The sequence below is a fragment of the Labrus mixtus genome, chromosome 4 (assembly GCF_963584025.1).
Source record: "Labrus mixtus chromosome 4, fLabMix1.1, whole genome shotgun sequence".
Taxonomy (NCBI): Eukaryota; Metazoa; Chordata; class Actinopteri; order Labriformes; family Labridae; genus Labrus; species Labrus mixtus.
Window position 1 is genome coordinate 4,510,162 of NC_083615.1, and position 15,175 is coordinate 4,525,336.

A 15,175-nucleotide genomic window follows, 5' to 3' on the forward strand; every position below is an offset into this window, starting at 1 on the left:
CAATGCTGCCGCCTCAAGTCGTCACCACGCATGCTCCATCCGTGGAGTCTTTAGCAGCCCAAACAAGCCATCGTTTATCATTTCTCATATCATCTCTCCGTGTTACACTTTTTATCACTTTCAACCTAACAGCCGCAATTTGAACAAGCAGCATTTACAAATACATTAAGAGCACGCTGGCAGTCAGCCTAAAGAGTGATCATTGAGACAAATTGATCCCTATCTGTTTAAATTGGCACTATAATCTATCATTGGCAAATTGAACACTGTGAGCTATCTGGGATCTATTGCCTTTTTAGATAGCAGCCCCTGAGGCACGCAGAGAGAGAGAGAGAGAGAGAGAGAGCACTAAAGGAACTCTTTCAAAAAGACATGGATTCATGCTTAGATGAGCGCACACCTTCACATTAAAAGAGATTGTTATACATTGTTTCCTCAGAGTGTGTAGACATAGCTCTTTATAGTAAACATGCGCATGCATACATTCAAATCTGAAACATGCACATGCTGTTTTTCCCTTTAGGTGAATTTAATTGCAATAATGGAGTGCAAATTTTTCTTGGCATATATTAAAAAAGAAGGCAAAAAAAACATAAAAGCAATTTCAAAGAGCTGCATACTAAAGTTGTAAAAGTCTGTAAAAACCGTGCTTAAATTCAACCACAAAGAAAATTAGTTCTATCTAAAGAAATTAGGAATATAACAACATGCTCAAAGCCATATGTGAGATGAAACATCCAAATAGCATTTTTTGGTGAGATCTTACACATAGTAAAACGCTGAATGAATTGGAACTTGTTTTTTATCTTTAAGGTTAAAATCTCCTTATATGACAAGATTTTGGTGACATATCTAACTGTAATTACCTTGCCATGTTATTCCAAAGAAACTTTTTCAAACTTTAATTATGTTTATTCAGCAAATGTCCTTCACCTTAGTGAAACCAAATGTAAAGCTGACACCAGACTAATTGCTCCATTTTTTCCCATCTCTGCAAGTGACAGCATGACAACACTAAAGCACTGTTATAAAGAGAAGCAACATAAACATCTTTACTAGTTATGCAATGCAGCGGATCCTAATGTGATGACACATGGGCCACCACCATCATCAATCAAGTGATCTGTATCAAGCAGGAAAAACTTTTATGCAGGTGATGAAGAGTTTTAATTTTTCTAAATATGCTGATTATTCATTTAATTGTATACTAATAGCATGTTGCACATAAACACATGTTGACATTTATTTTATTGGGGGATTATTTGTTATAATTTAAATTGAATCCATGTTGTTAAATAATTCCAACTTTTTTTTCCATGTTTTTTTGAAGTGAGACAATTTAATGTCTGCTGATCCAACAGTCTTCTAATTCAGTCAGACTCTTGAAGTTGATTAGCCTGGTTAACATTTGCTCCTGCGCGGGTCCTGAAGGGTTAATCAGGGCGGGGACCCGGAGACCCCCGGGTCACTGTGTCTCTATCTACGGTGAAGGACTCAATGAAGGAAGAGATGACATTAAAGCACTTTTATTCCAGATTAGACTTCTATCGCCGCTTTTTGAGGCAGTTTCTTTCTGGAAGCAGGACAATCTTTTCCTCTACATGGTTTATCTTATATATGTTTTAAAAATTAGAAATATGTAAGAAATGTAACCCCACGTCACGCTGATAGTTTTGTACTTTTACCGTTTTAAACTTTTAATCTACAAACTGTTGAATGTATTCTTTTTTTTCCCCCCCGCGCGCATGTTGGCATTAAAGTAAAATTACCAATCACAGTGCACGTGCCAGTTTAACCTGCTCATGAGTGAAATCTCTCTCTCTGCACGCCCGTAAATCTCAACTATTATCTCCTCACTATCGATTAATTTAACTGCACTTATCCCAATCAGCACATCTGCACTCCTGTGTTCCAGCGCCTGCGCTTTGTTTTACTAACAATAATAAAGTGATTTAGTCCTCTCTCCCTGCCGGAGCATGGGAAATCGTTAAGGATCCAGCTATTTGTGTGTGATCAGTAAATATTTAGTGCAGGCGACATCCTCTGTCTCGTCTTAATCGATACTGGTCCCGTTGGGCGGCGCTTTTGTTGTGTGCATGCAGACACATACAAGGCTTTTCTCCTCTGCTTCAAAAGGAGAACTAGTCCTATCAACCGGAGGAAACTTTGCAACCCGGGAAATAATAAGTACAGCACTTCAAGACTTTTGTGGGTTTTAATGGCACATCAATTGTGTTGCTGTGATATGTTTACGCGTGAAAAAATTGGTCAAATTTTCCCACCAGCCGAGGTAAATTGGGGCTATTATCATTTTACATGTATCTATTTTTATTCTCTTGTTAATGTTAAATTGCTAGAGGGCTAATAGAAAAAAATAAATATCATAGTTTATTTAGTCGCCTAAGTCTTTACTTTGAATATGACGTGTGCAAAAAATATTTTTAAGTTGTTAAAATCAGTAGAATTAAATGATAATAATAATAAAAATAATAAAAATAGTATTATATTTTTTTAATTAGCCACATTTTTTAGATGTTTCAATATATCTGAATCTTTATTTTACACTAAAATGAAATTCTTAATTAAGCCTCTAATCCCATGTCTTATTGCATACTGTATTCTAATCTGCATATAATTTCTAATAAGCAGAATGTAATAAAGGCTGCTCGCCACCCTTAAAGACAGGTGTCTGTGTGGCTGCACCCCTCCCTCTCTCCTCTGTAGCCCACACAAAGCAGCGGCACCACATTACTGTAGGAGAGAAAAGGCGCACATGGATCTCTGCGCGTTCTGAAGCCTACTTATCATTTCCAACAGCCAGTCTAATGTGATTCTGCTCGGACGACACGTCAACTTATATTTCCAATTTCTCGCCTCAACAACACATAACGTCAAGCAGTTGCTGCATGGTTTCGGCTCTCCAAAGTTTCTGCATGATCAGACCATTTGCAGTTTTCCAATAAACAACGTGCTTTTTTTTGTGTTTGATCCCGTCTGTTGGAGAGGACGCTTTGCCAGGTTCAGTCTGAGCACTGTGTCGAAATACTGAAGACTAAATATATTAAGAGAAAGAGAGAAAGAGAAGATGCATCCCGCTACGGACGAATCAGCAACGTATGCATTTGGTAGGTGTATGAGAATACATCCTCCTGCCTCATATATCACTATCAGATCTCTTTATGAATGAGCATTTGCAGTCTAGTTGGGCTTATTGTGATCATTTTATTTAGGTAAAGGATCGAGACGCGTATTTAATGCGCACTGTAGAATTATCGCACATGTACATTTCTATATGCTCTGTGTGCAGCAGTCCGTGTCTGTTATTACTACAGATAATCATTTCCGCTTATTTGGATTATATTTAATTTACACAGAGAAAGACAGCGTAGCTAATTTACCAATTTATCTTAATAAAGAGCACAAAATGTAGGCTACTCACCGTTTGAAGCAAAGCTGCACCATCGGTACCTCACGCAGTATTTTTTTTTTTATCTGCATACTCTTCATGTTCAAGCGATCTGTAAATAAAAACCGACAAAATAGTCATGCAGACAAAATATAATTGGCTCATTTGTTTTAGAATAAAGACATAATTGGTCTAAATACTACCGCTGGGAACTGTCTGAAGTGGCGAAAAAGTAAATCCAACTTTGGCAACTGTCAAAGCTTCGCCGTCCAAGTCATGTACAGCGGAATTTAAACAAACAGTCATCAGTTTAAAATGGTGCTCGTTAGTTTGCTCGATGCGGGAGACGAGACTGAAGCAGTTTCCGTGTCGGATGGCTCCTCTAAATTGAATCTTATTGGGAGCAGAGAAACTTCATACGCTAGGGGGCACCCATATACTGTCATACATCCTGGGACAATGCAATGCATGCTGCTGCTGCTCTGTGTAGACTTTAACACACAGCCCTGGTTGTATATTTATGTAGTCTATATGGTGAAGTTTGACCGCAGGTAAAACTTTGATCACCTCAGGACATGCAGTGAAATGAAATATAAGCCTACAAAAATGATTGGGCTGACCCCGTCTTACATCCCTGTGAATCCTTCCCTGTGTGAATTATAACATTATATTTATCATAGGGGGGCATCATTATAAGGTAAATGGTCACAAACTGTTCTTTGTGAGGTGCATAGCTATGCTTTCATCCTAACCTTAATGTGAAGTTCATGCCATCTGACCTCGTGTGACCATTTTTAAATGCAGTCCCTATTTAAAGCTGTACTGTCATTTCACGTGCTGACCACATGACGACACAGCTCTGACTTGTGGGGACACACGTTTGGCCTTTGTGACCTGTGCTGCTTGCTGCTTGGTGGTCTATGTGTGTCCATGCATGGGGGGGGGGGGGGGGGGGGGGGGGTATGATGTTAAGAGCCTATCATAACATTTTTATAAGAAGTGTGAATGGTGATGAATGCTGCTACATAGTTTTATTAAAAAGAAAATACTAATAGGTGTATTATCTGGTGCAGATATTGGAGAAGAAATGTGGAAATGCACGTTTTATTGTCTCGTTCACCTGGTGGGTGAGTCGTTTCAAATGCACGGACCAAGTACATCTTCACCTTTTTTTATTGTTGGTTTTTATGTGTGTTGTTTAAAGTACAAAACAGCCCGAGTGCCCTCTTTTTTTTTGTTCTTTTAAGGAGTCTACCTTTGCAGCTATGTGTGTAACAGATAGGTGCAAAATAGATTAGGACAGTTTTATTATAATGAGTATAGCCTACATGTCAGGTCAAGATGGTACACCTGTGTTTCTTTGCACCTTTCTTTTATTTTTGTTGTTGTGATGGAATACTGTCTAGAAAAGGATGCTTTTTACCCTATTCATTTTCTTATTCTATATCGGCCGTGCATGTGATAACAGTCTATATATTCTGTGTGTATAGAGTGACTAGAAATGAGTCCTCTTTTCCGAAAAAGATTAAAAAAAAAAAAAAAAAAAAAAACACGTCTCCTTTTAGGACCAAGCGGCCCTCTCGACCTCCATGCTGGCTCTGGCAAGGTACCAAGTAGCACAAGTGCCGACTAGCCAATAGGGTTGAGGGGGAGGTCCCTGAGCTCTGACCAGTCAAACACACTCTCCTTCCTTATATGGCAGCAGATCTCCATGGTAACGTGTGCTAAGTTGCAGCAGTCGTGTCAAAGTTCACTATATAGAGAGCTCAGTGAGCTGATCAGAGAGAAAGCATTCTGCCAGCCCGGCTCCTACCAATCGCAAATCACTTCCTAACCTCCGCCTTTTTAACATATTTGATCACTTTGATTCAGAGCTCCTTTTTCCGATTATTTTTCGGTCCACGGAGGAGGTTTTCTAGGTTGTGATCTCTGTTTTTTGTTTTTTTTGTTTTTTAGTGCTTTCGCTTTTTTGTGAGTGTGTGCGTTGGGGAGAGTTGTCTTCATATTCCAGCCTCTCAAAAACATTGGCTTGAGCCGCGCGTTTGCTTGGCGCTGCACCTCAGAGGAAAGAAAAGGAAGAAGACGCGATTTTTTTTACCCAGTTGGTTGATTTTCTTCAAGACTTGTGCTGGAACTTGATAGTAGCTGCTACAGGGTGCTTCACCGATTGTTTCATGCTGCTGCAGGCGCGCTCTCTCCAACCTGCTCCATCCTCCTCTGAGTAATCCATGCTACCTCGGTTGGGTATTTGAATATTTAGCCTGTCTTCTCCCATTGATGGCTGTGCTGGATGGCTGACTGTAAGCGCCCCTGGACTTGGCCTTTAAGCGCAAGGCAGCGAATCAGCTCGCCATCGCATCAGTTTTGAAAACGTGCTTCGCAGCGTCTCCAACAGCAATAAATCGACAGTTCTTTTTTCGGGAGTGGATTCAACGTAGGCTAGATTTTGACATTTTGTGTGTCACAGTTTTGCCTCGTTTCCCAGAGACATTCTCCTCCCGCGACAGCAAAACGGCAGACAAAAAGTTTCTTTACGTTGACTGATAGATATGGCAATGGTAGTGTGGAGAGGCTCCCAGGACGATGTGGCTGACACCCAAGGCACCCTTTCCTCGCAGACCCAAGGAGGACTATCTCTTCCCACCCCTCAGCCAGGCCAGTTGAGTCTGACAGCCTCTCAGGTCGCCCCTCCGACCCCTCAGACGCCGGTCCAAGGACCCCCGAACAACACGCAGTCCACGCCGTCGAACCAGACGTCGCAGCAGTCGGAGAAGCAGTCGCAGCACATTGAGTGTGTGGTGTGTGGGGATAAATCCAGTGGCAAACACTATGGCCAGTTTACTTGCGAGGGCTGCAAAAGCTTCTTCAAACGGAGCGTACGACGGAACCTCACTTACACATGTCGTGCCAACAGGAATTGTCCAATCGACCAACACCACCGCAATCAGTGTCAGTACTGCCGCCTCAAAAAATGCCTCAAAGTCGGCATGAGACGGGAAGGTATTAGGACTTTTTGTTTTCTTATTCTTCTTCTGTGTTTGTGCGTTTTATTCTTCCAGATATGAAACGATGAGATATCGCCCCCCGTGCATAGCCTGCTGTTCTCTCTCTCTTCCCCCCCACCTCCCCGACTGTTGCCTGCTCGGCTGTGCGGCTGCAGAGCGCCATGGAGCGGCTCTCTACTGTGCAGGAGACTGGGCTCGCCGGAGCTTCCTTTTTTTTTTGTTGTTGTTGTTGCGCTGCATTGTTGTAAACAGCTCCAGCGCGTTAAAGCTCTGCGTTTTTTTTTACAAATAAGATCCGAGCCATGAGCAGGCTACAGCTATTGAAATTATATTTAGCTGTGATAATTCTATGCTACAACGCAGCCTCCTGCGCTATTATGGCGAGTATCGAATTAAGACATAGCGTGTTCAGGCTACATCTCCACATCCAGCCCCGCATGTCGCCTTCACGGGCTCTAAAGCCTGGACATCAGGCGCACAAAGACTCGCTATAACCTGCAGAAATTCTCTGAATATTAGTCGAAAAATAGGGCCCGTATGAATGGTAGAAGGAGATGAATTGCTAAGTAGGTTAAGGGTTAAACATGCAAGGTCTCCCTTGCCCTCTTTGTGTTCTTTCACAGCCAGCTCATGTTGCTGTTGCCGAATAACATCATTTTAAAGCTAGACATACACATGGTGTGTGTTTAACGTGTTCGAGCCGTCCCTCTGCTGTTTCGCCACATTAGTATTTCCACCACAGCCTCATTAATAACAATGCTACTGTATTTTTTAAAACAGCAATAACATAACGTGTGTGTATGTGTGTGTGTGCGTGTGTGTGTATGTATGTATCTCTGTGTGTGTGTGTGTGTGTGTGTGTGTGCGTGTGTGTGTGTGTGTGTGTTTAGATACTGGGTGTCATTTATTGTCTTAACCATTTGATTGATGGCTCAGAATATTTGATGTAATATTTGCCAGCTTCTTTGTGAGTATAATGTGTTTTATAGAATTCAGGCTTCAATATCTGTAGTTTCTCTTTTTACTGCAGCCGTGCAAAGGGGACGGGTGCCACCCACACAGCCACATCATGGTCAGTTCGCCTTGACAAATGGAGACCCACTGCACTGCCATTCCTACTTATCCGGATATATCTCTCTTCTGTTGAGAGCGGAGCCCTATCCGACGTCCCGGTATGGCAGCCAATGCATGCAGCCCAACAACATCATGGGCATCGAGAACATTTGTGAACTAGCAGCCAGGATGCTGTTCAGCGCCGTGGAGTGGGCCAGGAATATTCCCTTCTTTCCAGACCTGCAGATCACAGACCAGGTGGCTCTGCTGAGGTTGACGTGGAGTGAGTTATTTGTGCTGAACGCGGCGCAGTGCTCCATGCCGCTGCATGTGGCTCCTCTCCTGGCGGCGGCTGGCCTGCACGCCTCCCCCATGTCCGCGGACAGAGTGGTGGCCTTTATGGACCACATTAGGATCTTCCAGGAACAAGTGGAGAAGCTCAAGGCTTTGCACGTTGACTCTGCTGAATATAGCTGCTTAAAGGCAATTGTGCTCTTCACCACAGGTAAGACAAAAAAAAAAAGACGGGCACACTCCAAGTTCAGTGAATGCATCATCACATGCACACTGACATCAGCTAAATCAACCCTGACCCAAATATTTATCTGCCCTGGCTGGCGGTTGTTGCTTGTGTGAGAGGAAAACACCCTGCTTAAATGTCCACCTAAATGCCGCATTCACGGTCACATGCTTCAGGCTACTGATTTATAAAATCACTTTATTAATCAACTGATTTATCTCTCTCTCTCACACACACACACACACACACACACACACACACACACACACACAGAGAGAGAGAGAGAGATAAACTAGAAATCGTAGCATGACCACGAACAAAGTTTTATTTTTAATTAAATTGACAACAAAAACCGAGGAAAGTGCAGCAACATTAAAACACACTCAGGTCTAATATATAATTCTGATTCATTCACATTAATGTCCTCGAGCGTAATCAAACCAAACCCCCCTTTTTAAAAGAATATAATAGCTTGCACATGAGTTCCTACACTTTGATTATATTTTTCGCCATTTATCAATGTATGCAAAGCCCACGTCTTGTTTGTAGGGATGACAGATATAAATGATGTCAGGCTCCGAGGGGGAGGGGAATAGAGAAAAAAAAAAAAAAAAAAAGAAAAAAGAAAGACAAGCCTAATGTGCCATTTGCACACAGTAAAAAAGCGAAGAAGGGCCCAGCGCTCCTCGTGTCATTTAGTGAACACACATGTCCGAGGGAAAAAGCCCCAGAACAAACCATACACACCCTGTAATTGCAAATATGTCAGGATAATAATATTGTGTGTGTGTGTGTGTGTGTGTGTGTGTGTGTGTGTGTGTGTGTGTGTGTGTGTGTGTGATATGGACCCTTTGAGCAGTGACAGGAAGGGGCGTCTTTCATTTTTTTGTTTGCAGGAATATTCTCTGCGCCTAAAGTGAGAATCAGGGCGCCTCTGGACTTGCTCCAGAACTAGGTCATGACCCAAACTTCGCTGCTATTTGGTTACATTAGCTGCTGCAATATGGCGAAAATAATAAAAAATAAAAACTAATGTGTGGAAGAGATTTACAAGGTTTCACTATGGAGTGAATGTCTGTCAACATGACACCACACCTGCGAACCTCTGGATTCACTGTTAGTCATGGTTAGTCTATTCTTCAGTATAAATCACATTACAGGTGATTGCATTTTCATTTTAAAGCAGCCATGTCTTAATGTGTCCTCCTCATACCTGAGTCCTAGAGAGGCTTAGACTTGAGCTGTGTAGCTGCAGCTTGAATGACACGCCTACTGCTACTTAGGTGGTTTTTGGGGTTGTTGTCATGCATAAACTTTACAAAGTTAACCAACGCGCGAACAAGCGTTTTTGGCACATAATCAGCAGCCGCCCACACGCAGCAGCAGCACAGATAGTGATTATGCGTCTCCGGTGGTGTAGTATGACGGCAACTCCGTAGGCTATGGCCCTTTTTTTCCAAGCTAAATCTCTGCTCACTAAAGGTCAGTAGGTCTCCCTGTCTTTCCCTGTCTCTCTCTCTCTCCCCCCCACCACCCACCCACCCCCCCTCTCTCCTCCTCGCACTGCCTCTGACTGTGAAAGACAGGGCCCGTTTCTAAACACAGGCTTTGGCTATGAATATGCTTAATTATTTAGCTCACTTTTAAGTGGCTTTGTCGAGGGAAATAAGCGGGTTGTAATGGCGATAAAAATGAGAAACATGTCAGGGAAGCAAAGCTCAAATTTCCATCTGCTGCTTGTTGACTGCAGGCAAAACAAGAGTTCACATTTTATTTTGAATTCTATCTTTTTACACACACGAAACATGAAATATTATGTCGTTTTCAATGCAATATACGATGTTATGAAATTGCATTGAAACTATTTCCATACGGTGTGTTTATAATTCTTCTTGCTCAATGTTATTTTAAATTTGAAAGTATGCCTATTACTAAATATTCAATGATGACTTTGTAAAATAATTTTAAACCAGTTCTATATTTATTCCTATGTGAAGTAACTTTTAATAATAAAACACAGCCCAGTTTAAACCATAATGTGTTTTTTTTTTTATCTGACAGGCTATCAGTTGTCGCCAGTAAATCACCACTAGGAAAAGCCTCCTCATGAGAGAAACACTTTATTAATGTTTATTTGCTTTCCCCCCCTCACAGATGCTTGCGGCCTCTCAGATGTGGCCCATGTGGAAAGTTTGCAGGAGAAGTCCCAGTGCGCCCTGGAGGAATACGTCCGGAGCCAGTACCCCAACCAGCCCACACGCTTTGGGAAGTTGTTACTCCGCTTGCCTTCCCTCCGCACAGTCTCTTCCTCGGTCATAGAACAGTTATTTTTCGTCCGATTGGTAGGTAAAACCCCCATTGAAACTCTCATCAGGGATATGTTGCTGTCGGGGAGCAGTTTTAACTGGCCTTACATGTCAATTCAGTAAACCAAGAAGGAGACGAACAAACAAAAGGTGGGGCTGGGGAGGGGAAGGGGAGGAGGGTCGCGGGGCTGCGAGACTACAATGATTATAGCTGCTTTTGTGGAAGGAATAAAAAAAAGCAACCGGCTGTTACACGGGGCTGGCTTTCATGAAGAAAGACTTTGACGTAAATGACTGTGAATCCCCCCCCCCCCCCCCCCCCCCAATGCTCCCCCAAAAAAATTGAGACATCCACTGAACTTTCAAAATGGCAGAAACAAGCTCCCAGAACAACCTGCTTCGATTCATTTTTTCTAATGAAAGAAGAAATGAGGGGGGTGGAGGGGATTTTTTGTTGATCTTCGTGAGGAAAATTTAAGTATTAAGTGCATTTAAAAATGATAATTTGGTTTCAAAAAAGGAAAAAAACTGGAGAAAGGGAAAATACGAAAACGTGAATTTTTCTTTTCTCTAAATGACTTGTCCTGTGTCCATGTATAGCTGTGTTTTGTACTTTCTTTGTTCCTCCTTTCTGGTTCCAAACCGGCCTATGTGATTTCTGTAGTACAGGTGGTGTTATTTTCTAAGACAATGATTTTATTTTGAAAAGGTGAAATGATGTTGAAAAAAACGTTCTAAAAAGAATTAAAACCACAGCAATAGGAGTATAGGCTTATAAACTAGGCTTAATGCTGCAAGCGCACTTATATTGTTAGGATGACCAACACCATGAGGGAGTTTGTGGAGTTCATGTTCAACTTTATGACCCAGTGAAAAATACTTTTTTTTTTTTTTTTAGAAAATATATTTTCCAAATTGTTTGCTGGAGGGTCTTTCCCAGTTCATCTAGTTTGACTATATATAAACAGTTCCCCAATTTGATATAATACAAATACAAATCCAACAAGTAGCCTGCTGTTGCTCTTTAAGCGTGACACGTGCACACAAGAGCGTGCGCAGTGATTCAAGCTGCACTGAAATCATACCTGACTTCTCTAAAAAAAAAAATTAAAAAAAATTAAAAAAACTTTTGAGGTCAAGGGTCATAAAAGTTTGAAGCCTAGCCGGAGTAGTGTTTAATAGCAGTATTATTAAAGCGTCCCTGAAATGTCACCCTTTATTCACTTCAAGCATTAAGTGCCTGATAAGCATGATGTGATTTCTTATCCAAACGTTGTTAAAGTAGGCCTGCACGACATTTTTTTGGGGGGGACAACACAATTAGATCTGAAACTTCAGTCGTGTTATTTCACGTGACAAACGCTGATTAGAGGCAGTATTCTTGTAAATATAGGTCAATTCATTTTCAACGACTTTTTTCCTTTATACAAAGTATATGTGATTAAGAAAAATCTGTGGTTGCCATTTTTTTTTCTCTCTCGGTAATACAACGTCTTCAAAATTGAGTGGCAGACTTAGCTAGTAGCACTGAAAGTTCTGTTTTTAATGTATATACATATTACTACAAATGTTTTCTTTTTCATGTATATTTAGACTGTGAATGCATGGCCACAGGTCGCTAACCTATTTTACCTTTGATATATAAATGTAAATGTTTTCTCTCTCTCTTTTTTGACTGTATAGATATAATCTGTGCATTCAGTACACTAGCCCTTGTATTTAAGGAAACAAAAAAAAAAGAAAAGAAACGAGCGTTCATTATTAGGCTACAGACTTAAACAGGGTGAGCAGGTTTGGAAAAAAAAGGAGTTAATATTTGAACTTTAGTGTTATTGCTCCTTTTTGCTCTTTGACAGGTGCCGTTGTGGTGTGTGAGAGCGAATGTGTGTGTGCGTGTATTTGGAAGCTGTTTTGAGGCTTTTCTTCGCCACACTGAAACAGCACGCTGTGGTTGAATTAAAAGGGATCACTGATTGAACACTGATCTTTGGCTGTGCGGAGCCACATGTGGACCAGAGAATGATACATGATTGTAATTATGAACAGTTTAAACTGACCCACGTTTTTATATAAATATATAAAAATATATGACTGCAGGGTATTGATAACGTATAGATACTTTTTTTATGATTATTATTATTATTAATTGCAAGTGATATATGTGAGTGTGTGTGAAAGTTTATAGTTGAACACAATTCTTGTTTGTTTGTGTTAGCTTATTGTAAACAAGCATTCTGCTGTAAATTTGTTCTTGGTATTAAATTATAATTTATGAATTTGAAAACAAAGGTTTTTCTATGTTTTTATTTTAACTTCGCCAACCTGCGTGTGAACTTGTCCTTGTGTGTGTGTGTGGGTTGAGGGGGGGGGGACTGGAGTCAATTTGCTGTGGCATGATGTTGCCCTTTTGCCCCATGAAAGTGATTAATGAATTACAAAATAATGAATCAATCACCCAACAGGCCCGCTTCACTTTATGCCACAAGGTTAAGATTCTTTTTCCAGAAAAAAAAAACGCAGATCGGTCATTTTATGAGACTGTTTGGAAAAGAATGAGTGTGTTAAACTTCAGAATAAGATACAACAGCTGACCCCCCCCCCCCCCCCCCCCCCCCCCCCTCATATAGAAGACATGACACCTTAGGGTGCAGAAATAACCAACTCAGCTTCGCCATCGCTTTACGCGCAAAGAGCCTCACGTTTACGCGCACACACATATTAACATGATGAACTCATACAGTAAACATTAGAAATAAGAACACACAAATCATCTGGATAATAATGGCGTTTTATTGAAAGAGAAATAAGTGAAATAACAAACTGAAAAATCGAATTGCTGTCTCTCTCTACTTCTCGCCGGTTGCGTTTTTACGCTTTCATGTCCAACATTTTCATCTGCTGAAGTAAACAAGAAGTGATAACAAACTTTGTATCTTTTTGGTTTATGCGAGTGAAAAATATCCAAGAAGCTTGATGGGTTTAAATTCCACTTCTTTCCGCGCGTGCTTTTGTGCTGCTATAAACCTTTGACCTATCAGTAATTATTAGTAGTATTGGCTTAGTTGAGGGTTAGGCCTGAAATAGAGTTAGCCTTGTTTTATAGAGGCTTAATCAGGATGGTGAGGAAGCCAACTCCACCACGCTTTCTGATGCTATACTGCTGCTGCTGCTGCTGCTGCTGCTGCTGCTGCTGCTGTGTGTGTTTCTATGTGTGTGTCTGTGTGGTTTTGTTGCTGTTGGTAACAATGAAAATGATGATTTGATGTGATGCTGATGGTCTTTTATCTTAGGATTCTTGCTGAAAGCGCTATTTATCCATACAGTGATGCTTTCACTGCCTGTCCAAGCAAACTGTCTCTGAGGGTATATCACACGGAGCCCCATTATGATAATTAAGGGTGGACACCACACTACACACTCTCCATCATCAGTGAGCCAATATGATTCCAAGTACTTACAGAATAAGAAAAAACTCGCAGTTCCAAATAGGAGCACACGATGAGCCGGGACGTAAAATACCCAGAAATGATTCGCTCCAAAAAGGGGATTTTTACGGGTCAGATTGGGCTGATGTTAGTTGACAACGCGTGGTGTAAATGCTCAACTCTAATAATTTGTACTTCTGCTCATTTATTAGCATTGTACAGAAAACTAATGAGGTGTAACTAGCCGCGACGTCACTTTTATTTACGCCTGTGTGACGTGACAACTTTTCGACACACTAGCTTTACAATCCCCGTTTAAAAAAAAAAAAAAAAACTATGTGTGTACAGTAGAGTCAGTTTGTTTGGGTTTTACACGCCGAAGCTGAGAACTGATTCAGGGCTCACAAGCTATTAGTGGGGCTATTTGTTTAATAAGATAAGAATATGGTTTGCTCCCTGAACCTCTTTCTCTCTCTCTCTCTCTCTCTCTCTCACACACACACACACACACACACACACACACACACACACACACACACACACACACACGATCATACATGCAGCCGCACATTTAAGCGACAGATATGCACATTATTTGCACCTTGGCACTATCACTATGACAAATTAGCCCATACAGCATGCGCTTTATTACGCATAGGATGAAGCATAGCAGCTCATTTACGCTATATCACAAACGTGAAACGCAGAGTAAAGATGTGGCACCTGTTCCTTATGTTAGTGCACTAAAAAAGATAACATATCATGAGTATTATATGGTCTATTCTAATTATTTTTTCTTTAACACAATGGATTTAAAATTATGAAAATGCCTGATTCATTTTTTTAGGCCTTTAGAATTAATTCATTTTTTACATTTATTTTATTTTCTGGGCATTCTTCCACTTTTTCTCTGCCCATTAAAAACACTGGCTTTCACGCCTACTACTTAGAGCAACCAGGCTTCCTGCATTCTGCCCATAAATGTAAGAAAATTGTGCCATCTACCCGCTATCCCTGGAACTGTAGCTCGCAGACCTCGGAGACCTCAGCTCACTTTAACACAAAGGGAGAAAAGGGGCACCGGCGCTGCACACGCACAGGCGCCTCCTCAAACAACCAAGACAGCAGCTGCCGACTGCTATTAGGCTGTAACTTTACAAGTAATGTGTGTTTTAAGCACCTGTCATCCACCCTGCATCCCACTGCGTCTGTTTGTCTGTCTGTGTGAATGGAGGAGGTGTGTGCGGCCACTGGCCACCTCTGCCTGGAGGAGAGATGTGATGTTGTAGATTCATTATCAAAGGGAGCAGGGATTTTCATGAGGAGTCCGGAGTTTATCTGAAGGGGGGAGGGTAGAAAAGTAAGGGGATGACCAAGAATTATTTCTACATAGTCGCGCGTGACTCGCGGCTCTAATTATGAAAAAAAAATATGAACATGTTTCTGAAAGCATCCGCGCG

At 41.3% G+C, this 15,175-nt stretch overlaps 1 protein-coding gene across 2 annotated transcripts; it reads left to right on the forward strand.

The window, feature by feature from the left end:
- Positions 1-5,137: 5,137 nt before the first annotated feature.
- nr2f2 (nuclear receptor subfamily 2, group F, member 2) lies at positions 5,138-11,419 on the forward strand. 2 transcript variants are annotated; one of them, XM_061035235.1, is made up of 3 exons: positions 5,138-6,406; positions 7,424-7,969; positions 10,139-11,419. In XM_061035235.1, exons 1-3 carry the CDS (start codon positions 5,956-5,958, stop codon positions 10,411-10,413), a joined length of 1,272 nt encoding a protein of 423 aa, XP_060891218.1. In that variant the 5' UTR covers positions 5,138-5,955; the 3' UTR covers positions 10,414-11,419. The 2 variants fall into 2 exon arrangements, with proteins under 2 accessions (XP_060891218.1, XP_060891219.1); XM_061035236.1 differs by having other exon boundaries at positions 5,139-6,406; positions 7,442-7,969.
- Positions 11,420-15,175: the final 3,756 nt, after the last annotated feature.